The 22,342-nt window shown below is 40.1% G+C and overlaps 1 protein-coding gene across 3 annotated transcripts in view; it reads left to right on the top strand.

The window, feature by feature from the left end:
* Positions 1 to 479: 479 nt before the first annotated feature.
* map4k3b (mitogen-activated protein kinase kinase kinase kinase 3b) overlaps positions 480 to 22,342 on the top strand; it is a 44,799-nt gene continuing 22,936 nt past the window's right edge. For all 3 annotated transcript variants that reach the window (XM_036594157.1, XM_036594158.1, XM_036594156.1), the window contains exons 1-15: positions 480 to 656; positions 11,784 to 11,841; positions 13,190 to 13,280; positions 13,661 to 13,725; positions 13,814 to 13,869; positions 13,953 to 14,000; positions 15,410 to 15,452; positions 15,573 to 15,645; positions 16,411 to 16,542; positions 17,340 to 17,402; positions 17,605 to 17,686; positions 17,814 to 17,930; positions 20,473 to 20,551; positions 21,238 to 21,296; positions 21,394 to 21,434. In XM_036594157.1, coding sequence (XP_036450050.1) covers positions 561 to 656; positions 11,784 to 11,841; positions 13,190 to 13,280; positions 13,661 to 13,725; positions 13,814 to 13,869; positions 13,953 to 14,000; positions 15,410 to 15,452; positions 15,573 to 15,645; positions 16,411 to 16,542; positions 17,340 to 17,402; positions 17,605 to 17,686; positions 17,814 to 17,930; positions 20,473 to 20,551; positions 21,238 to 21,296; positions 21,394 to 21,434 — 1,103 coding nt within the window. In that variant the 5' untranslated portion in view covers positions 480 to 560. The remainder of the gene's footprint in view (positions 657 to 11,783; positions 11,842 to 13,189; positions 13,281 to 13,660; positions 13,726 to 13,813; positions 13,870 to 13,952; positions 14,001 to 15,409; positions 15,453 to 15,572; positions 15,646 to 16,410; positions 16,543 to 17,339; positions 17,403 to 17,604; positions 17,687 to 17,813; positions 17,931 to 20,472; positions 20,552 to 21,237; positions 21,297 to 21,393; positions 21,435 to 22,342) is intronic.

The following is a 22,342-nucleotide window of genomic DNA, read 5'->3' as shown; positions in this document are numbered from 1 at the left end:
CAAAAATCTGCAATAAGATCTATAACCTGAGATGAAAAAGGCAGTGCAATAATGACTGTACAAGGAGGCGCAGGTAACGGCATATAATGACAATACTGAATAAATATGTGCATATATTGGTACTGAAATAAAGTGTCTAGGTGTGGAGTGTCCAGATGTGCAAGATTGGACCTTTATGTGTAGCGCTAGCGCAGCATCATATCCTCAGCCTCGTTGGTTTGACACAATTTTATACACACATTTATATCATCTTCATATTTCTGTTCATCAGTGTTCTCTCACTACAATGACCAGAATGCATTATGCAAGTACACCATATAACTATTGGGAATCCCTGCGGTGCCAACCAATCGTGACCGCTGGCCACTGATCTACAGGGTAGTAAATCAGTTAGCATTCGTGTATCTCTATTCAATGACTCGGCTGAGCCGAGTTGTTGAAGGGAGTCGACTCCGAAGCTCGGCTGGTCCCTGACTCGTTGAACGGCGCACAGTGTTTGTCACTAGGTTCGGTGTTTCTCCGACACGGCGCGGGCAGAAGCGCCCTGAGCCGCCGCCGCCATGAACTCCAGCCTGGACCTGTCGAGGCGAAACCCGCAGGAGGACTTCGAGCTCATCCAGCGGATCGGCAGCGGGACCTACGGAGATGTCTACAAGGTGGCTCGGCTTGACTTGACTTAGCTTAGCCTAGCGTAGCTTAGCCTAGCCGCTAGCAGCGGGATAAAAACAAACGGGAGCGGCCCGCTTGGTGTTCGGGGACAGAAGTGCTGGATGGGGTTGTGAAGGTGTCGGACAGTGCTGGGACACAACAAGAAGGGGACGGGATGAGTTGTGGGGTCAGCCCTGTTCCCTGACGAGGCTGAAGTCAGCTTATTCTTCTTATTCGCCAGCTTCTTGCTCGAATTTTCCCGTTCCACCTTAAATGTGCAGCAGTTAACTGCTTCACTGTTTAAGGTGGAACGGGAAAATTCAAACAAGGAGCTGGCTTCAGAGGCACTGCTGCTTTTAGGACTTACATCATGGAATTTGAGTTCACTCTCATTGCAACCAGTTCTCTGGTATCTGCTGTACTGTGTGGTTGTGGTTGAGGTTGAGGTTGAGGTTGAGGTTGTGGTTGTGATGGTGATGAGAGACACTTGGTTTTATGACCCTGGTATTCTTCTAACAAACCTGTTCTATGGCACTACTGTGTTGTGAGTGCAGATTGTAGTGACGATGAGGGGGACACTTGCTTTATGACCCTGGATGACCAGGCTTCCAGTATATCTTACTACAAACCATGCCTGAAACTGATGTACTGAGAGATGAAGTGGTAGGTGACAGTCAGCTTTGGGATGTAACGGAATACAAATATTGGGAATACAGAAGTTTCAGTCCAATGTGATGATCGGTTATTAATCTCAGTGTTACTGAGCTCTGCTAAAGCCTGAGTGGACTGATAAATCAATGTGATGATCAGTTATTAATCTCAGTGTTACTGAGCTCTGCTAAAGCCTGAGTAGACTGACAAATCAATGAGATGATCAGTTAATAATCTCAGTGCTACTGAGCTCTTTTAAAGGAATGATCAAACTAATTAACATCTAAGTAGTGGACATGTTTGTAAGTGATAAGTTTAGCATCAGTGTTATGATGACTCCTGCTTGGAGTACTGTGGGAGCAGCAGTCAACTGAAGCAGGCAGTGAGAGAGGAAAAATATAAGGTTTTTTAAATGATAAGGAATTTTTCATGAAATATGTTAATAGGAAAAATACATGAAGAAAGCTGCTAACCAGTTATAGCGAGGAACTGTATGAATCAAGTAAAAAAAAATCCTATCTGCTTTACCAAGATAAATTTATTCTGTAAATATATTCTGAATATGTTATTTACATATTGTGACAGAATACTGAGTACATTTCAGACAGCGTATTCAGGATTCAGCCATCTCTTCTTTTCCAGAGTATTTTGACCAAGCCTGGTGGCAGTGTTGTTATTATGACCCATATCGTGGGCTGTGAATATGCAGTCTCACTTCTCTAGACTACACTACTGAGAGGGTGTGCATCGCTGTGACAGCACTGCTTTTATAACCCTCTGTGGTTTTATGACCGTGGGTCATAGGCTTTGTCATCACTTCCCTGGCACTCAGAGGGTGTGCTGAAGTGATAATTTAATGATGTAATGCAACATCACAATCTGAGAACTGCATGCCTCAGTCGTCACACGCTTGCCTCAGAGTTACAGTGGTGGTGGTAGGAACCAGGGGAGTTCAACATTGCATATATAGCCGTTAAACCACCAGTGAACCTCCAAGTGTCTTCTGAGTACTTATATGTAACTCTGAAGATGTTAAAATAGTGATAAGTCTGAAAAAGTACGTTTTCCTTGGGGAATTTTTGGCCCTTAATGTATCCGTCTGCCATGAAAGTTATCTTTTAGTCCAAAAACTGTCGTAAAACATTGTTTCAGACATCGGGCGGTGTATTCATAACCATTTCATGTAAGAACTTTCTGTGAGGGAGCTTTCAGAGACGTCCACCACTGTTAACAATTCTGACTTGGTGGTTTTCTCTAAAATGCAGCATTTCATGTCACAACAGACCACTCTGAATGACTTTATTTACAGGTCAGTTATTTAATTCGGTAGAAATTTAAAAGAATCAGTAAAAATCTACTAAATTTCAAATAGGTTGCTTGTGTGGTTTCTGATACTGTACTTTATACTGTAATCTATAAAAATGGACTGAAGTATTTTGCATAGTATACTTATAGGAGTGCACTTCAGAGTTTTTTTGCTCCAAACTCGTTATCAGTAACTGGTCAGTTTATTACTTTTATTATGGCTGATCTGTGTTGCAGTTCTTTTATGTAAATAACATGAGTCAGTTAAGTGCACTTAGTGCTGTATTTGAATGCTGCTGCTGCACTTGCACAAAGATGTTGTAGCATAATTATACATGAGTCATCGTGCCAAGTTGCCAGTTGCCTCTTAGGCTACGTTCCATTACAAGCTTCATTGCTTAAATCTGATTTTTTTTTTCTCAGATCCGATCTCTCAGACACGATGATTCACTCTCGTTTAGGTAAGCGATTCAAATCTGTCATTTATGTGAACGAACCGGCGTCCTGAAATGACCCGCATGCGCACTTCCTGCTCAGTAATGTCACGTGAACGAATCACGTGCATCATCAGCACAAACTAACGAGCAGAACGAGCTTCGCTGAGAAGATAATTAACTCTGATCAGCTCTCAGCTGTTCATTATTAGAGTGAGACGAAGGAGAAAAAGGTGAGATGTGTTGCTTTTCCACCATTTACAGGTTTCTAACTTCTGTTCGGCGCTGCTGCCATGGTAACGCTGAATGATGGCGCACGCGCAGTGGAAAAAAAACACACGAATTCCGATCTGAGCATCACATTAAGGTCGCATGGCCATGAATCGGATACGTATCTGATCTAGGACCACATCTGAAAGTGGCTCAGGTTGGATTTGAAAAAATCTGATTTGTGTCCACACAGCTCTGAAAACATCAGATCTGAGTCACATTAGGGCAAAAAATCAGATTTGTGCCACTTGAACCTGGTAATGTGAACGTAGCCTTATTTTTTTAGTGCTTTATTTGATTCATGTTATTTCAAGAACTGATTTTCTCATTAAAGAGCAATTAATGTTATTCATATTGCAAATTAAGCTAATGGAAAGTACTGGAGATGAGTTTGAGTGTCTCATGTGTTCATTTAACAGAAGAAACTAAAAGCTTAGGGCTAATAAAAGTTGACCATAACTCAATTTGGCTATAAAGAAATTAAGCTCAGAATCATGGTAGTTATGTCCGTTTTTATAGCAGTGTGTCAGACAGAGACAGAAACCACATAAGCAAGCCTATTAGAGATAACAGAACAACTCCCAGTGTAAGACAAGCATGTGATGATTTAAGCATGCTGTTAGCACGATGCTACGTTAGCCTCGTAGTTTCAGTGCAGAATTAAAGAAACTTCAGACACCAGACTTTTCTTGACGACATTTGTGCTGAACTCCTCCTTTAATGCCAGGCTGTCGCATTCATGCACATGTCCGTTCATGTGTTGAGGTGAAACGAGGGGCCGTGGAGAGTCTGCTGTGACTGTGGGGGACACAATGCACTCTGAGTGTGTAGTGGCAGATGGCGACAACCAAGGCCTGTGTGTGTGAAAGGGAGCAAGGCGTGTGTGTCTGCTTGGGGGTTAGGTCCACTTACATCAGTTGTGCTGTTTCGTATACCAAAAAGTGGTGCCTCCAGGACTGATATATGTAAATGAGCTCTGTTCTGACTGGCTGCTGTGCATTGTGCCTCATTGTAAAAACACTCAGAGCTGAAATGCTCCTTATAACTTCAGTATGAATGGGTGGGGCTAAACCACTGAATAGGTGGATATATGTAAAAATAGCTAGTTCATATGACATCACAGAAACGGTGAATCCAAAACAAGCTGTTTTTGCGTCTGGACCGTATGGACTGTGATGTGATGGTAACAATGTGTACAAATTACTTTAATAAAAAAAAAGTGAAGAGAAATTCAGTTTTTCATGATGTGGGCCCTTTAAATGGGTGAGCGAGCATTACACGGAACACTCTCTCTACCGGTTAAAACAGTCTTTACACTGAGATGCTTTTGGGAAACTGGGTCTTTGGGAAAAGTGAGTATGTTGGACTTCCTGTGAGGACGGGAAACAGCTAGACTTGAGGACGTGAACTTGCATGTGTGTGTGTTTGTCTGCACACGTGTGTGTGCAGAGTTGGTTCTCTGTCCATCCTGTTTGTTTCTGATTGTTCCCTCTTCCTGAAGTTTTGTGGTTAGTGACTATGTTTGCCATGTGGTTCAGCAGGCAGCCGTTTATAAAAAACACAGTCTGCTCCTTTAGTAAATGTTAAATACCAACACATTTGGCCAGTGATGCTGAATAAGCTCTCTGTGAGGGTTTCCTTCCAACCTTCCACTGAATAGCAGAATCTCAGCATCTGTGTTAGTGTAGTTGCTGAGAGTGGTCTGCCACCCAAATAAGGAGGTCAGAAACTGATCAATGATGAATGCGGTAAAGGGGAACTGATAAATTGTGCAGCGGCAGATGGAGCTGCAGGCTGTAACTGTACACCTGTAAGGTAGGGATTTCTGATAAAGTGGACGGTGACGTGGCGGCGAGAAGAGTTGGGGTCAGAAAGAGCTGAAGGCCAGTTCACTCAGACCGAATTTCAGCTGTAATCCATTTGTAGTCGATAGAAAGTAAATGTGAGCCTAAGTGAAGCCAGTTGTAGACACGCATAGTAGCCTGGCTTAGATTTCGGCCCATGCTGAGCTGTTGCCTAATAGATGTTACATGGCAAAAAACAGTACTAGGAATTGTCCTTTTCTCTAGAACTGAACTAAATAATCATATTGATCGAGTTTGGTATGTAATTTTGTGTTTGATTATGTAGATGAGAACAAAGCCTTTGTAAATTTAAGAGCATGGAGGGGCAGTTACTGGATTTGTTTATACCACAGAGGAGAGAAATGCCTCACTAGTGTGTGAGAGAATGTGTATGTGCATGTGTGTGTGTGTGTGTGCGCATTATTCACTAATATTTTCCTATTCTCGTTTTGACATCAGTATTATTTTAGTGTTCCAGATAAGTGGTGCCGTGCGTGTATGCACGTAGTTTTCTGGTGTTCTTGTTTCTCATTTGGACTAAAGCCTGTTTTTACTTGCCGTGTGAGGGGCACATGCCCAAAATGCTATAGCACATGGAGACTGGAGGTCTGCACGGGAACGAAATTGAAGCCCAACCTGTACCCTAATGAGACCAGACCCAGCCAGGCCCCACTAGTACTGCTAAACTCAACCTGAAACCTGGCCCACTGACACTTGCATGCACTAACAGAGATGGATTGTTGCATGTTTTATTGCAGCTCTGCTTTGTCACTAAGCTCTTGAGTTGATGGACAGAGTCATGCTGGGCTTATTCTGTAAAAGTGGTATTTTGTAATTCTGTAATATACCGCCAGCATTTATTATTGGTGTATTTTTGTGGAATTGCTGAAGGTACCTGGCGGAGAACAGTACCCATCATCCTCTCATCCGCTGTTAGGCCCACTGTGTAAAAGTTCCTCACGCTACTGCTGCTACTGTAGAAATGCATTACACTTTAACCCTCTGGGGTGCATTTTCTTGATTTTTGTATATATTCTTAAATGGGCCTTTAAAGGCACTTGAATACAACATGATACCCACGTTATGTATCAAAATGTTCTGAACAATTTCAGCTCTCTCTCTAATGAGGCCCTTTTGACCTGAAACACTGTGCGACGAGATAATTGGGCCCGAAAGGTGAAAGAATGATATCCGGTTGTAGAAATTGTTAATATTGCTTGTGAAAACATAGCTTTACTAAAGTAAACAAATTCTTTTGGTGTTTGAAATGGGTTTACCAAAGTCTTAGGTTCACAAAGTAGTAGAATGTGCAGCTCCATTTCCCAAAAAGTTGGGACGCTGTGCAGAATGTAAATAAAAATAGAATGCAATGATATGCAAATCATGTAAACATTATTTTTAAAGCAAAATCCTGTAAAGACATCAAATCAGACGTTGAAACTGAGAAATTTGATTGTTTTTTTGAAAAATATGTGCCCATTTTAAATATAATACCAACAACATGTTCCAAAAAAGTTGGGAGGGAACATATTTACAACTGTGTTTCATCACCACTTCATTTAACAACACTCTGTAAGCGTTTGGGAACTGAGGAGACCGACTGCTGTAGTTTTGTAGTGGATATATCGTTTTGTATGTATATATTGTTCAGCATTAATGGTGCCTTCACAGATGTGCACTAATGCCCCCCTATACCATCATAAATACTGGCTTTTGAACTGTGCACTGATACCAAGTTGCGTGGTCTTTAGCTCGGAGAACAGTGTCTATGATTTCCAAAAAGAATTTCAAGTGTTGATTCGTTGGACCACAGGACACTTTTCCACTTCCCCTCAGTCCATTTTAAATGAGCTCAGGCCCAGAGAAGGCAGCAGCATTTCTGGATCCTGTTTATATTTGGTTTCTTCTTTGCGTTTTAGAGTTTTACTTGCACTTGTGGATTCAGCGATGAACTGTTTTCACAGACAGTGGTTTTCAGAAGTGTTTCTGAGCTCATGCAGTGATTTCCACTACAGAATCATGTGTTTTTAATGCAGTGCTGTCTGAGGGCCCAAAGATCATGGCCAGCAAATACTGGTTTTTGGCCTTGTCTCTTGCATACAGAGATTTCTCCAGATTCTCTGAATCTTTTAATGATATTATGTACCGTAGACGATGAAAAGCAAAAGTTCTTTGGGATTTTATGTTGAGAAACATTATTCTTGAATTGTTTCACTATTTGATCGTGCAGTCTTTCACAGAGTGGTGAACTCCTCCTCGTCTTTACTTCTGGAAGACTCAGCCTCTCTGTGATGCTTTTTTATACTCAGTCATGTTACTGACCTGTTGCCAATTAACCACTAGGTGTTTTTTTAGCATTACATAACTTTATCAGCCTTTTGTTTTTTTTGTTGCCCGCAACGTTTTTGGAACGCGTTGTTGGCATCAAATTCATAATGGGCATATATTTTTCAAAAAACAATACAATTTCTCAGTTTCAACATTTTATTTGTTGTGTTTGTACTGTTTTTAGTGGAATATAGCGTTAAAATGATTTGCATGTCATTGCATTTTGTTTTTATTCACATTTTGCACAGCGTCCCAACTTTTTTGAAAATGGGGTTATATGATTAGAATAGTAGATAAATATTCTCTGCATTGCCATTTTCCAAATCCACTGCAGCGGCATTTCACATCTGTGTCCAAGGCAGAGTTTTCGACGTGAGGGGTAAGGCCTTAGTGATTTTCTGAGTGTCCATTGGTCAGTTCAGCGCAAAATATAGACGGACGCATGAATCCACACAGCATTTGTCTCAGCTTGTCTTAATTGGCTCATAACTCTAGATGTGAGTGACCAGCAATCCTGTGATAAGATGGAATGGAAAGGGCAGACTGTACAGGTTCAGGAGCTGTTTGAATTGTATTTTTGCTCGGTATTATTACAAAGATATTAATAGAAACACCAAGAAACATCTCATTTGCACTGACGAGTTCATCGACCTCAAACGATTAAGCAAGTTTAACAAGCAAAAGGAAAGATCCACTATGACCTTATTAGTGTTGGGTGGTATAACGGAAATGAGGTATTCTCCGGCATTTAAAAATGACAACAGTACTTAAAAATGTTGGTGTTTAAGTGGTATTTCAAAATGATGATGTGTCAGTTTGTGCTGCTTTCGGAGATGCAGCTCCACACAAGACGAAAAACAAAACAAACACTTTAAGCGCAAATAAGATCCTTTGCAAAGAGCAAAAAAGTGACACTGGGGCTGCTCTCGATTTAGGAAACGTGAAAGTAACGCACAAGCTTTAACTAAACTAGCTAAGCTCCTCTCTCCTGTTTAGCAGCACTGTTTTTCATTTAGCAATTGTTAGATAGACACTTTGGCGTTTGTTGAATGATGGCTTGAAAATTGATTGATTATTTGGATTGTGAGAAGCAGAAATGCAGCCAAATTCTGAGACTGAACTTTGGATGTGTGAAAAATCATCCCTGGAGACCTTGTAGAAAAACTGAAAGCGAGTCTCCTGAAAAGATGAAAAGCTGTGGACACATTAAACACCAAAAATGTTTGTTATTATGTGCAGTTTTCTGCAATAATGTATATTTTCCTGACGCTGAAAAATTAAAAACTTGGAATTAATCTGTTTTGATTGGAAATGAAATAAATGAAGGGTACTCTCTAGCTTTAGCACAGTACTGTACTTGTAAAAATGAAAATGCTTGTTCAGAAAAAATGGTAAAATAATGTAGGAACAGTCTAGAATACATAAGAATAAATGGCTGTTGCATTGATTGCATTTTGAGCTGGATTTTATCTTTCTTATCTGGTAGCAGACATGATTGTGTATCTTTTTTATATTCTCAGTGCTAAACTCCCTTTTTTCTTCCATCTCTCTCTTCTCTGTGATGACATCATCAGATCTGCTGTTGTGTTAGACAGATGTCTCTCAGTGAAGGCCTTACAGAAGAAGCCTTTGTGTCTATGAGTGTGTATGTGTGTGACATAAAGAGACCATCTCCCAGTATAGATCTGCAAAATATCACAGAATATCCATCTGCTAACACAGAGAGGGCATCCATACTTGGACTGGGAAAAGAGAGACTGAGAGACTAGGAATAGATGATATGGCATAAGTATTTTATTTATATATATATATATATATATATATATATATATATATATATATATATATATATATAACGTGTATATTAGGGGTGCGGGAAAAACTCGATTCTTAGATGCATCGCAATGCGGACGTGAACGATTCTGAATCGATTCATTCAATGTCAAAAATCGATTTTCTAAATATTTAATTTATAACATAATGTTGACGGAACGCAAAAGGCTGAACTGGAAGTGGGTAAGTGCAGCGCCCGGACAGTCTGTGGCGGCACATAACAAAAACACTACTGGATGAGCGAGAAATCCGACCGGCTCCCTCTGCATTAAAAGCCAGGTTAGATCAGGAGTCACAACACAAATGATAAGAAGAGCCATTTTGCCTTTCAACGAAGTCAAACCACCTTGGGAGCCACAACATTTAATGCCCAGTAGGTCTCAGTGTGTGATAATGTCCTAGTATGGGCTAAAAATATACACAAGAGCGCAGATTTACTTCGCTCTGCTTTAAGCTTTAGCTTTAGCCGCTTTCCTCCCATCTCCGTCAGAAAACTTCAAAACTAGAAGAGTTTCTTGTAAAATGTCTCAGCATGCGGCTGTTTTACGAGGCTGAAGTCGCTTCTCATTCGCCAGTTTCTCGTTCTAATTTTCCCGTTCCACCTTAAATTCTGCCTTAGAATGTAACTGCTGCACCATTTAAGGTGGAACGGGAAAATACGAAAGAGAAGCGAGTTCATTTTCGCAACTTTTTAGAGAAAGACAGTCTCTCAGCAGATTTAACCAACCGCGCTGCTTATAAATGCGAATAAGTCCTCCAAATGTTCATCTTAATCTGTTTTTTCGTTCGCTACTGACGAGGCCAGACTTCGGGGCTATGTGACCTGCTGTCTGCTGTCTGTTCTCAGTCGTTGAGAACCAGGGCTTTCGCGTTATGCTGCACACTTTGGAGCCGAGATTCAGTGTCCAGTCTCGAAAATACCCCCCACTCTCTACAACGAGACCAAAAGGGTGGCTGTAACGTACTGCGTGGACACCCATTGCCACTGGATCTTATTTCAGGGCAACAGCGCATTTTATCGCAGATGAGTGGCAGCAGCGTCTCTGAATGAGAGCCTTCTAGTTCACTTGCCACATCACTTCCATTTGATTTATTAATAAAAGATATTTTAGATAATTAAAGCAAAGTATTTGTAATGACCCGTAATGCGTTTACATTATGGATCATTACAAATACTTTGCTTTAAAACTACCAAGTCCTCAGACAGTAGGAAGATAGAAATCATGTATAGAGAAAAAAGATGCATCGAGATGCATCGATAATCGTTTTATAATCGTATCGCAGCCCGATCGCGTTCACGCTGTCAGTATCAGCGACTTTCAGTGTTTTTTTTGGCTGGTTGAAACGACAGGCCGTGAGACCATGCTGCTGAGCGATACAGCTGACTGACGGACGGCGAACGCAGGCGGGGTTAGTGGACACACAGGCCTGGCTAGTGGGGTGCTATGCTAAAGGCTAAATCAAGGCTAAATGTGGTCTTTATGCTGGGAGTCTGGTGCTTCGTTCCGCTCTTAATAACATTAACTCAGACTGTAAATGACCACACAGCGGCAGACGAGTGATTACTGAAAGAAGCAGCTCAGCCGTTCAGATAAGCGGCTGCGTTAGTTTAATGCCGTTACAGATTCTGCCGCAAGCATATTTACTGCTGCTTGTCGTCCCACACCACGGTCAAGTTGTTAAGTTCTGTCCACTGGCGCGCATGCACACATCAGATGCTGCTTTATAGTGTTAGTCACAGGTATCGGTATCCCGTCACCGATACCTCTACTCCGTTACAGTATTGGTATCGGTGCAACACTAATTATTCGGGTGTTGGATCATTCTCAGCACTACAGTGACACTGACATGGTGGTGTTAGTGGTCATCCTCCAGTGGTCATCCTCCAGTCCTTCATCAGTGGTCACAAGACGCTGCATATTTTTGGTTGGTGGACTGTTCTCAGTCCAGCAGTGACACTAATACACATACGTGTGTGTGTGTGTGTGTGTGTATGATGGCCATTTGTATATATTGTTTTGTTGTGGTGTATATTTATTGTTTGGTGTATTAATCACATGCTCTGCACTCGTTTCACACTGTTGTGTATCTGCACTCTGTGCAGTCCTGTATTATGTGTTGCACCAGAAGGTCTGAAGAACGACAGTTAATTTCGATTATACAAGTTGTACTGAGTAATGATGATAAATATGTTTTGACTTGTTTATAGGTAACAGTATGTTAGAAATATAGTGTCACAAACAACATAAACAAGGCTGTTAGAGATTACTTAGCTACATTAGCCTTGTAGCTCTATTATAAGACTAAATAAGCAAACTGTGGGTGCTAAACTTGTCTTGATAAGAGGTGGAAATAGATATTTGCCTGTTCCCTGATTGGCCTTACAAGCTGACCACTGACTGTGAAGTGAGACGGTTCCTTTAAATTTCTTGCCATTAATCAGCCTTTTTATCTCTCCCTTTTCCCTCAGGCGCGCAATGTCAACACAGGAGAGCTGGCCGCCATCAAAGTCATTAAACTGGAACCAGGTAAACATCTTCGTCTGTATGTCCGTCCATTTGTCTGTGCATCAGTTTATCTGACCACCCATCCATCACTTCATCCATCAAAGTTTTGGCACTGATTGCAAAAACCTCTCTATTTTAGACACAGCATGCGCATGCACGCTCTCTCTGGGGTGCAATATTTAACTAAAGTGCGTATGCGCATCAGCAATAAGGGGAACGGTCACAGGCAGTTAAATATTGCTAAACAGGTGTGGGTGCGTGCTTCGTTCATGCACAGAAGGGCCGCTGGTCACCTAATGCTGACCGAAGTGTGTTATCTTGCCCAATCGCTACCTCTGTGTTCTTTCCAGTGGGCTCCACACACTTTCCATAGTGGTTTGTGTACGTGCTTATCTGCTAAGGCTGCGTGATATGGACAACACACCAGTACTGTGACTACAGTACTGTGTTGCGATTGAGATACACCTTATAATATAGGAGAAAAGACACGTGCTTGTTTAACGTGTATACGTATTGAAAATGGCATATTGATATATTTTTAAGGACCTGTATCATGGAAAACTGCATTTTCCTCACGAAAAAAAAGAATTGTCAAAGTCTAAAGTTTTCAAAACATACCATACACTCCCCAGTCCATACCGTATACACACTGTGTATCCCTACTGAGAACTGAAAAGTGCATGTGAAAATAGGTTTATTTATTTTTTAGGTTAGGCTTTTTACTAATAAAAACACATTGGGGAATCAATAATATAACATTGTTGAAGACCAACTTGCATTAATTTGACGGTTATGAGCGATGAGAACACTCACAGACACTCATCTGGAGCTGTGATTGGTCAGGATGCTCACAGTACACTGTAAACAACACTGTGCCTCGTTGTAGGCCTCATTTGCATAGTGCCTTCTCTGATGGCAGTATTGCAGATACCAATATCGTGATAATGATTAACTGTGTATTGTGCAGTCCTAATATATTTCTTTTCAAATGGGTACAAAATGTCCCTACAGTGGATAGCATAGTGTGTGTGTGTGTGTGTGTGTTTGTGTGTTTTTTGTGTTTGTGTGTGTTTGAATGTTTGCATATTTGTGCATATGTGTCTCCACAGTGATAGGACAAAATATGTTTATTTGTGTGCATGTTTTTATGTGCTTGTATTTTTTGTGTGTTTGTATGTGTTACTGTTTGACTGTTTTATTATGTGTTATTGTTTGTGTGTGTTTTATTTGTGTTTGAGTGTGATTGTGTGTGTGTGAGGGGGTAAAAAAAAAAAACAAAACAGTCATTTTTCTTTAAACTGTCCATTGCATTGAATAACTTTATGAATATTCTAATTGATTAATTGATTTATTGGCTATTTTTCTGCAGGTGAAGACTTTGCGGTGGTACAGCAAGAGATCATTATGATGAAAGATTGTAAACACTCCAACATTGTTGCTTACTTTGGCAGCTATCTCAGGTACGGCCTGAACACGACTGCACCTGAATTGCATGTAAAGCTTCAGTCAAAAGTTTGGGCACACCTAATAATATAATTCCATAATGTTGAAGATATTTAATGTTATTGAATAAATGAATGCCTAAATGCTTGAAATTTGTTTCTAATACAACTATAAGTAGTAAAATGTACATTAAATGAATTTTGAGTCTTATAACGATGTGAAATGTTTTCTCATTGACACATTTGAATTCTCTTTGCTTAAAAACGTAAATATATCAATGAGTTTTGCAGATTTGTGTTTGACTCATGTCTGCATGCAAATTTTAAACTGTATTTTGATTGATTGGCGTGTGCTCAGGTTGTGTGCTGATTTGCTGTTTTTTGTATTGGTGTTTTAGGAGGGATAAGTTATGGATCAGTATGGAATATTGTGGAGGAGGCTCACTGCAGGATATTTATCATGGTAGGTGTTACTATGACAAATTCTAACATTTCATTGATATTATACATATTTTCTATGTGTTATTTACATCTTTCTTTCGTTCTAACAGTGACTGGGCCTCTGTTGGAATCCCAGATTGCATATGTATCACGGGAGACGCTGCAGGTACACCCAAGCTCTCACAGCTACTCTGAATCAAACTCCGTGTGAGCAAACTGGTGACGTCCTTCTGTTCTCCTGTGTTTCAGGGTTTGTACTACCTCCATAACAAGGGCAAGATGCACAGAGATATTAAGGTAGGCTTCCTCATATCCTCCCCTCTACCTGCATTCAGTTTAGAAGCTATACTAAACCTTGTTTTAGAAGGGGATGCAAATTTTACTAGACAAATTCATGCACATGATCTATGAAAACAGGTTTTAGGCTTTATTGAATGAAAAACTCAGCCTGGTGTGACAGATGTGACAGTAACATAATGTACTTACTGAAGCTGGACAGTATGACAATATTTATCGTTATCATGGTAAATCACATCTAAATATGTCACAGTATGCTTTTCTGAGCATATTGTAGATACATTCTGTACTTAAACAGCACCTCCCACCTGTATGTTTGACTAAAAAGAGAAAATAATTAGTCCTGTTTATTGGATTTGGTGCAGCACAGGATGTGAAATGTTGAATGAAAATATTTTGTGTTGTTTTTGTTGGTATTTAAAAAATGTGACACTACTTGTTCCTTTTTTGTCTATTGCAACTCAACAAATGTTAGATAAAAATAAATATTAAGACGTATATTGTAGCTTTTGACGTATCAAGATATTGTGTTTTTGGCACATTGCCCACCTCTAGTGTTTACTTACATTTACCACGTATTATTAGCCCAATCAACACAATGTCGGTAACTTGCAGCTCTTAAACTTTTTGTCGTAAGACTAACTACATAGGCTAACTGTTAGCTAACAAACACATCTGCAGGCTATAGCTTGACCCTGCATTCACACCAGCAGTGCCCTTTCACCTCTTGTCACCTAAATCGCTGATCGCTCCTCGGCTGTGGGTGTTTCTGAACTCTTAACTGGTTGCCATAGCTTCGCTGACGCCAAGCACAAATCAGATGTGTCCCTCTAAAATGTAAAAAATTCTGGTGTGAAATCGCTTGTGTGCGTATTTTTATTTAATCCCTGTGTTTGTGCAGTGTGAGGAACACAGGATTTGGTCTTTGTGATTACTGTCTATTTGCGACGAAAGCCCTGCTGCCATTTTTCCATCTCTAGTAGGAACAATTATAGAGGAACCCAAAAACGGAGTGTACCGTTTCACAGTACGACGCTGCTGAAAGCTTGATTCCTATTGGTAATCGGCACGTCACTTCACTCCTTATTTGCATGAAGTTAAACTCCGCTCAACTTTGATGCGTTGCCGTCAGAGTCAGTTCTGTAAAACCCAGAGTTAAGTCAGGCTAATGGAGCAAGTTGCGCTCATGCGTCCTCATGCATATAGTTCAAACACTGTCCTCAATTTGAGTAAAAACGCACCTGTTTGAAAATCAGTTGTTTCTCAGAAATTAAGTAACCTTTTAAGTGAAGGTTTTTGTTGAACATGTATGTATTTGGCGGTTAATGGTTAATCGATTAATAACCCCAGTTCCAAACTTAGGGTTGAACAGCTTTTTACTTTGTTTATGCTGTTGTGTCTTTTTGCAGGGAGCCAATATCCTACTAACCGACAACGGCTATGTGAAGCTGGGTAAGGCCCTGTAGGAAAAATCAGACTGAGTAAAAAAGACTTTACCTGTATGGCTGTTGTTCATTCATGTTCATGTTGCTATTTTTCATTGTTTTTGATTCTCTCTGTTTTTCTCCATAGCGGATTTCGGAGTATCTGCTCAGATCTCGGCTACACTGGCCAAGAGGAAGTCTTTCATTGGAACGCCGTATTGGTAAAATCCTGCTGTTATATATTTGTCAGTATTTGATGCTTAATTTTTAACTGTCAAGACTAAAATCAATTATCGAATGGCTGGGTCTGGTTCTGAAATCTAATAGGTTGAGCCACATTCAAAGCCATTGATATAAAAAAGTATTTCTTGTATGGGCCATGGAACGTAGTACTGATCGATAGAACCAGATATAAGCATGTTTATGAAGTACATGGCCCAAACATGCTCTACGTAAGAACCTGGTTTAAACCGAGGGACTGGCAACTACAATTTGTTTATGAATATGTGATTAAATGCTAAGAAGTTGATCAAATTACAGAAATGTATAATGATGTTCTATATTCTAAAGGGCTTATGTTATATTTACCAGTCACTACTAATACAAGTTAAAACAAACATGAATGTCATGTCATTTTTTAAATTAAACACTATTCTTTAAAATAAATGTAAATGACATGCAGTTCATAATGCCATGTTCGCTCATTATATCGACTCATTCACTTAAAAATACTATCTACAGGAAAATGTTATTGGGGGAGGGAGAAAAAAACTTTAGCAAGTTCACATTGCTTTAGGTTGGTAATTTTCTTAGTCTCCTTCCTCTGTTTTGCACATAAACAGTGCCACCCTCACCCTAAATGCATATTCACCCCCCCCCCAACTCTCTCTTCTTTCTTTTTCCCTCTCTTTCTGTCCTCTCTATCTCTCTCTGTTTCTCTGTCTCTATATGTCTGTCTCTCTCTCTCTCTCTCTTTCTCTCTGCAGGATGGCTCCAGAGGTGGCGGCTGTAGAAAGAAAGGGTGGTTATAATCAGCTGTGTGATATCTGGGCTGTGGGCATCACTGCTATAGAGCTGGCTGAGCTACAGCCACCCATGTTTGACCTGCACCCAATGAGGTATGTATATCTTAATTTATGTCAGGGATCCCTAAAGTGCATCCCTCAGGAAAAAGTTGATTTGATTTGTCCCACCAGGAAGTTACCCTAATTTATACATATATACTATACATAACTCAATTAATTCATATTTTAATTTGAAAATTGTATGTATTTTTTGTGTATATGTGTTTGGGCACTTCTGACTTAGAGCCCTGTTTACTGACTGGTTGCTGGTTGAACAATTACCTTGCCAAAGTTAGGAAATGAGATTGGGGAGTAAATGTGTATAGAATTTGGCTTCATTCGTTTTAACATTTTGATCTTTTAGCGTTGGTTTCATAGCCTTTGTTGATTGCTTGACTGATTAGTTCATCTGTTCTGTTCACTCAAATAGCTATAAAAATTACACTACTTTTAAATTATTAATAGTGATTAACTACACAAAGTAATGCATTTATTCATAATTAATTTTTATGTGTTTGACATCCCTAGTTTTTAGTATAGTTTTTTTTCAAGTCAGGTCAGCTTTATTGTCAATACTACAATATGTGCAGGACATACAGAGTACTGAAATTGCGTTACTCTCAGACCCCATAGTATAAACACTAATCGCAAACAAAATAAACACTAATTGTAGAAAAATAGAATAATATATATATATATATATATATATATATATATATAATATAAATATAAGAAGGTCCTGAAACTAACACTAAAGTGACATAAGGCACATACAGAGTGCTCAAAGAGAAGTACAAAATAGTAACTTTTTTGGTTTTTATTTTAATAATTAATTCTCTTGCACCCCTTAGAGCCCTTTTCCTCATGACTAAGAGCAATTTTCAGCCTCCTAAACTGAAAGATAAAGTCAAATGGTGAGTGTTTTCATGCTTGTTTGTGAGTGTGTATATATGAAATATGCTGAATTATTCAGTAGAAATATGCTGAATTAGTCATCACAGCTTATGCTTTTTTAGAAGGCTTTGATGTATTACACATATTTTTAGAAGCCTCTGGGATGTGAAATGTGTTGGAAAAGTTGTAAGAAGCAATCGTCTCCTCTCTTCTTTACTCAAGGACGAGTAACTTCCATCACTTTGTGAAAATGGCGCTGACGAAAAACCCCAAAAAGAGACCGACAGCTGAAAAACTCCTCCAGGTAAGGATAGCCCCGCCCGCTCTTTGAGTGCCATTGTCTGGTAAAATTGCCACACTTACTGACCTCACATCCTGTTTGCATTAATCATGTCACTGAGTTTAATTGCACCACTTTCTGTTTCCCTCAGCACCCATTTGTATCGCAGCCCCTGAGTCGGACCCTCGCCATAGAGCTGCTGGACAAGGCCAGCAACCCTGACCATGCCCACTACAGTGACATAGATGATGAGGACCCTGATCCTGAAGTAAGTGCACAACCTTGGGCCTTCGCAGAATCACAAGAGGGGGTTCAGATATGGAATATTGAAGTCTTATTGGTTGTTTCTTTAGCAGTGACCTCAGTGAAGGTGAGGCATTCACTCTGCTAGTGGTCACTCAGGTACCTGTATGACTTGGACGTGTGTCTGTGCATGCAAGGGCTGGGCGTTTTAACATTTTTTTGCATATTGAATATTCATACTTTTAAATGAATGGTATTCTAATATCCCAATGAAAAAAATATTTTATGTTGTCATGAATAGGAAAGAAAAGCATGTGAGGTTTAACATGTTGTTTATAGTGTGAAACTAGCATAAGAGGTTATTCATACATATTTAACTTTGCATTTTAACCATTTATCATTTAACATACTTCCGGCTGATATGTTTTTGATTGAAGGATATCATTTGCATTTGAATATGGCCTTTTTGCCTAATGTAAGCCACAATATCAAGCCTCTCACACACTCAGACAGAAAGTTAAAGGTGCAATGTGTAAGATTTCGGGGGATCTGTTAGCAGAAACTGAGTATAGCGTAGCATACAAAACCATGTTTTCATTAGTGTAAAATCACCTATAACTGTAAATCGTTGTGTTTCCGTCATCTTAGAATGAGCCCTTCATGTCTACATAAGGAGCGGATCCTCTTCCAACAGAGGCCGCCATGTTGGTCCACCTGGTTACTACAGTAGCCCAGAACGGAAACCGAACCCAAACCGAACACTGGCTTTAGAAAGCACCTTTTGCCTTTTTACGCTGAAGCTGCAGCTTGAATTAGGTGGCGCTGCAGCACTGGTTGGAAGGCATAGAAAAAAGAAGGATCAGTGGTTGCTGCCGGTGCTGGCGAATCATTTTGTGTTGTGAAAAGTCTGGGAACCCAAATTGTGACAAATGGAGGATCATGCTTGGTGAATCCTCATCGTCGAAGAAGCAAAACGAAACTGAGACAGGCGGCAGGAAACCTGATGGCCACTGTAGGTTCTACTCCATGCTTGGAAAGGGTGGGGTGAGGGATAGGGAATCAGTTGGTTGCAGTCTGCAACCTCACCACTAGAGGCCACTAAATCTTAAACACCCCACCTTTAAACAGGAAACACGACTTATTTCTTTTTTTTTTCATTTTTGTTTTTTGTTTTTTTCAAAACTATATATGTACCATATTTGAATACTTGAATGATAGTAGATCCCGGCCAAAATGAAAGAAGTAACCATAGTTATGTCTGTTGTAAACATGCCTACTTTGCCTCAGTAGTGTCTCTGGTAAAATGTTACTGTAGCTAATGTTACTGCTAGTAAGCTGAATATCTTATTGCAACTGTAAAACTGTAATAATGGCATTCAAATCATCACTACAGTGGTGAGAATGGAGTAGTCAAATGCAAGAAATGATTCATTAGATGAAATGGACAAGCTTAAAGCTAAATTGTCTGAGCTAGCAGTAGGATTGCTTGACACCACAAAGATTCCCAATGGTTGTACACCAATCAGGCATAACCTTTATGACCACCTCCTTATTTCTACGCTCATTGTCCATTTTATCAGCTCCACTTACTATATAGGTGCACTTTGTAGTTCTACAACAGAGCAGGTACTATTTGGGTGGTGGATCATTCTCAGCACTGCAGTAACACTGACGTGGCGGTGGTGTGTTAGTGTGTGCTGTGCTGGTCTGAGTGGATCAGATACAACAGTGCAGCTGGGGTTTTTAAACACTGTGTCCACTCACTGTCCACTCTATTAGACACTCCTACCTTGTTGGTCCACCTTGTAGATGTAGTCAGAGATGATAGCTCATCTGCTGCTGCACAGTTTGTGTTGGTCATCCTCTAGTCCTTCATCGGTGGTCACAGAACGCTGGATATTTTTGGTTGGTGGACTATTCTCAGTCCAGCAGTGACACTGAGGTGTTTAAAAACCCCAGCAGCACCGCTGTGTCTGATCCACTCACACCAGCGCAACACACACTAACTTACCACCACCACATCGGTGTTACTGCAGTACTGAGAATGATCCACTACCCAAATAGTACCTGCTCTGTGAGGGTCCATGGGGGTCCTGACCACTGAAGAACAGGGTAAAAGGGGGCTAACAAAGTATGCAGAGAAACAGATGGACTACAGTCTGTAATTTATCAGTGGAGCTGATAAAATGGACAATGAGCGTAGAAACAAGGAGGTGGTCATAATGTTATGCCTGATCTGTGTATATTTGCGTAATGCGTGCTGGGTATTGTAGTGAGAGAACTGATCAAAGGAGAGATAAAAAACTGCACTACATAATATTACGTGACACAATAAATAACATATTAAACTATTATTACCGTATTAGGTCAGATTGCACCTTTTAAGTTATCAAATACGAAGATGAGTTTGCATATTTGAGTGACCTTACTGCATGCCTGCAGTGACTTGCAGTGTTACAGGGAAATGTGTGATGAGCTCAGTATATATAATATAATTAATGAGGTGTAAGTTGATAATGAAGAGTTCATCTTCCAATGCAAAATACTGTTTGTGTGTGTTTTTTCAGTCTCCTGTTTCTGTTCCTCATCGGATTCGCTCAACAAGTAGAAGTTCACGGGATGGAAAGACTCTGTCCGAGATCAACTGTGAGTGTCTGTGTGTATCTGTAGTCTGGTCAGTCTCATCTAGTGTTCCTGTGTCACTTTTTGGTTTGGAGGAGTTAATTTGGTATGTGCATGTGAGCGTGACCTGGAGGCCTGTCTCACAAAGCATGTTCAGCTAAGGCTGAATGTCGAATGGCTCCCTGTTACCTACACTCTCGTGCATGAAAAAGCCCGAAACGGCAAAACGTTAAGCTTTTGATGCTCTTAGCAACCAGTCATTAAGCAGATAGACAAAGTAAGTTAGTGTGGTGGAGCTTTTCCGTTTGATTTCTTTAAATGTTGAAGTCTTGTGGGTAAACTCGCAGACTGGCCTTTTACAGATAGAGTCAGTGTTGTTCCAGTAGTTCTGCTAGTTTGTATTTACTGTGAGACCAAATATTCTCTATAAACTCTGACCGGGACTAAACCATCAGTAAAAACATGAATAGTTTGATAGTTTAATAGTTTAAGTGCACATGTTGCACTGTAAAAGTCCTGAAACTATGGCTTCTACCCTCAAATAGGTCCACGAATGTTAGACAGAGAGTCACACAGCTTACTGCTGAATATAAATGGCTTTACGTTAGACATAAATGAGTGGTAGTGATGTTTAGGCTCGTCTGTGCGTGTGCTGTATTTAGGTATGTATTTTTGTCTTTTCTAATTGTACATGTGTTTGTTTGACTCAGTTGATCAGGTGAAGTTTGATCCTCCTCTAAGGAAGGAGACAGAACTACATCATGAACCGGTATGTAACACTTTTCTTTGTGGGGGGAGGGGATAGGGGGGGGCGGATGGTGTTTGTTTTATGTTTTCTAATGTTCAGTGTATTTATTTGTTTGTAGGAACTTCAGTTGGAGCCGCACAGTATATTAGGAGACAACAAGTGAGTGTGTTACTGATTGTTTGAGTGTGTGCTGTGTGTGTGATGTGTCTGGTGTGTGTGTGTGTGTGTGTGTGTGTGTGTGTGTGTGATGTGTTCTTTAATATATCTGTGTGTGTGTGTGTGTGTGTGTGTGAGATTTGTTCTTTTATATCTGTGTGTGTGTGTGTGTGTGTGTGTGAGAGAGAGATGTGTTCTTTAATATATCTGTGTGTGTGTGTGTGTGTGAGAAATGTGTTCTTTGATATATCTGTGTGTGTGAGAAATGTGTTCTTTAATATATCTGTGTGTGTGTGTGTGTGTGTGTGTGTGTGTGTGTGAGAAATGTGTTCTTTGATATATCTGTGTGTGTGTGTGTGTGTGTGTGTGAGAAATGTAATATATCTGTGTGTGTGTGTGAGAAATGTGTTCTTTGATATATCTGTGTTTGTGTGTGTGTGTGTGTGTGTGTGTGTGAGATGTGTTCTTTAATATATCTGTGTGTGTGTGTGTGTGTGTGTGTGTGTGAGATGTGTTCTTTAATATATCTGTGTGTGTGTGTGTGAGAAATGTGTTCTTTGATATATCTGTGTGTGTGTGTGTGTGTGTGTGAGATGTGTTCTTTAATATATCTGTGTGTGTGTGTGTGTGTGTGAGAGAAATGTGTTCTTTGATATATCTGTGTGTGTGTGTGTGTGTGAGATGTGTTCTTTAATATATCTGTGTGTGTGTGTGTGTGTGAGATGTGTTCTTTAATATATCTGTGTTTGTGTGTGTGTGTGTGTGTGTGTGTGAGATGTGTTCTTTAATATCTGTGTTTGTGTGTGTCTACAACTGTCATTCTTACTCTGTTTCTGTCTGTATCATCCTCTTGCTCTCTCTCCTCTCTCTGCCTTTTTTCTTTATGTTTCTCTTTTCCCTTTTCTGTCTGT

The sequence above is a fragment of the Colossoma macropomum genome, unplaced genomic scaffold, assembly GCF_904425465.1.
Source record: "Colossoma macropomum unplaced genomic scaffold, Colossoma_macropomum, whole genome shotgun sequence".
NCBI lineage: Eukaryota > Metazoa > Chordata > Actinopteri > Characiformes > Serrasalmidae > Colossoma > Colossoma macropomum.
Note: the sequence above shows the minus strand (reverse complement) of the source record. Positions and strands in the feature narration are given on the sequence as shown.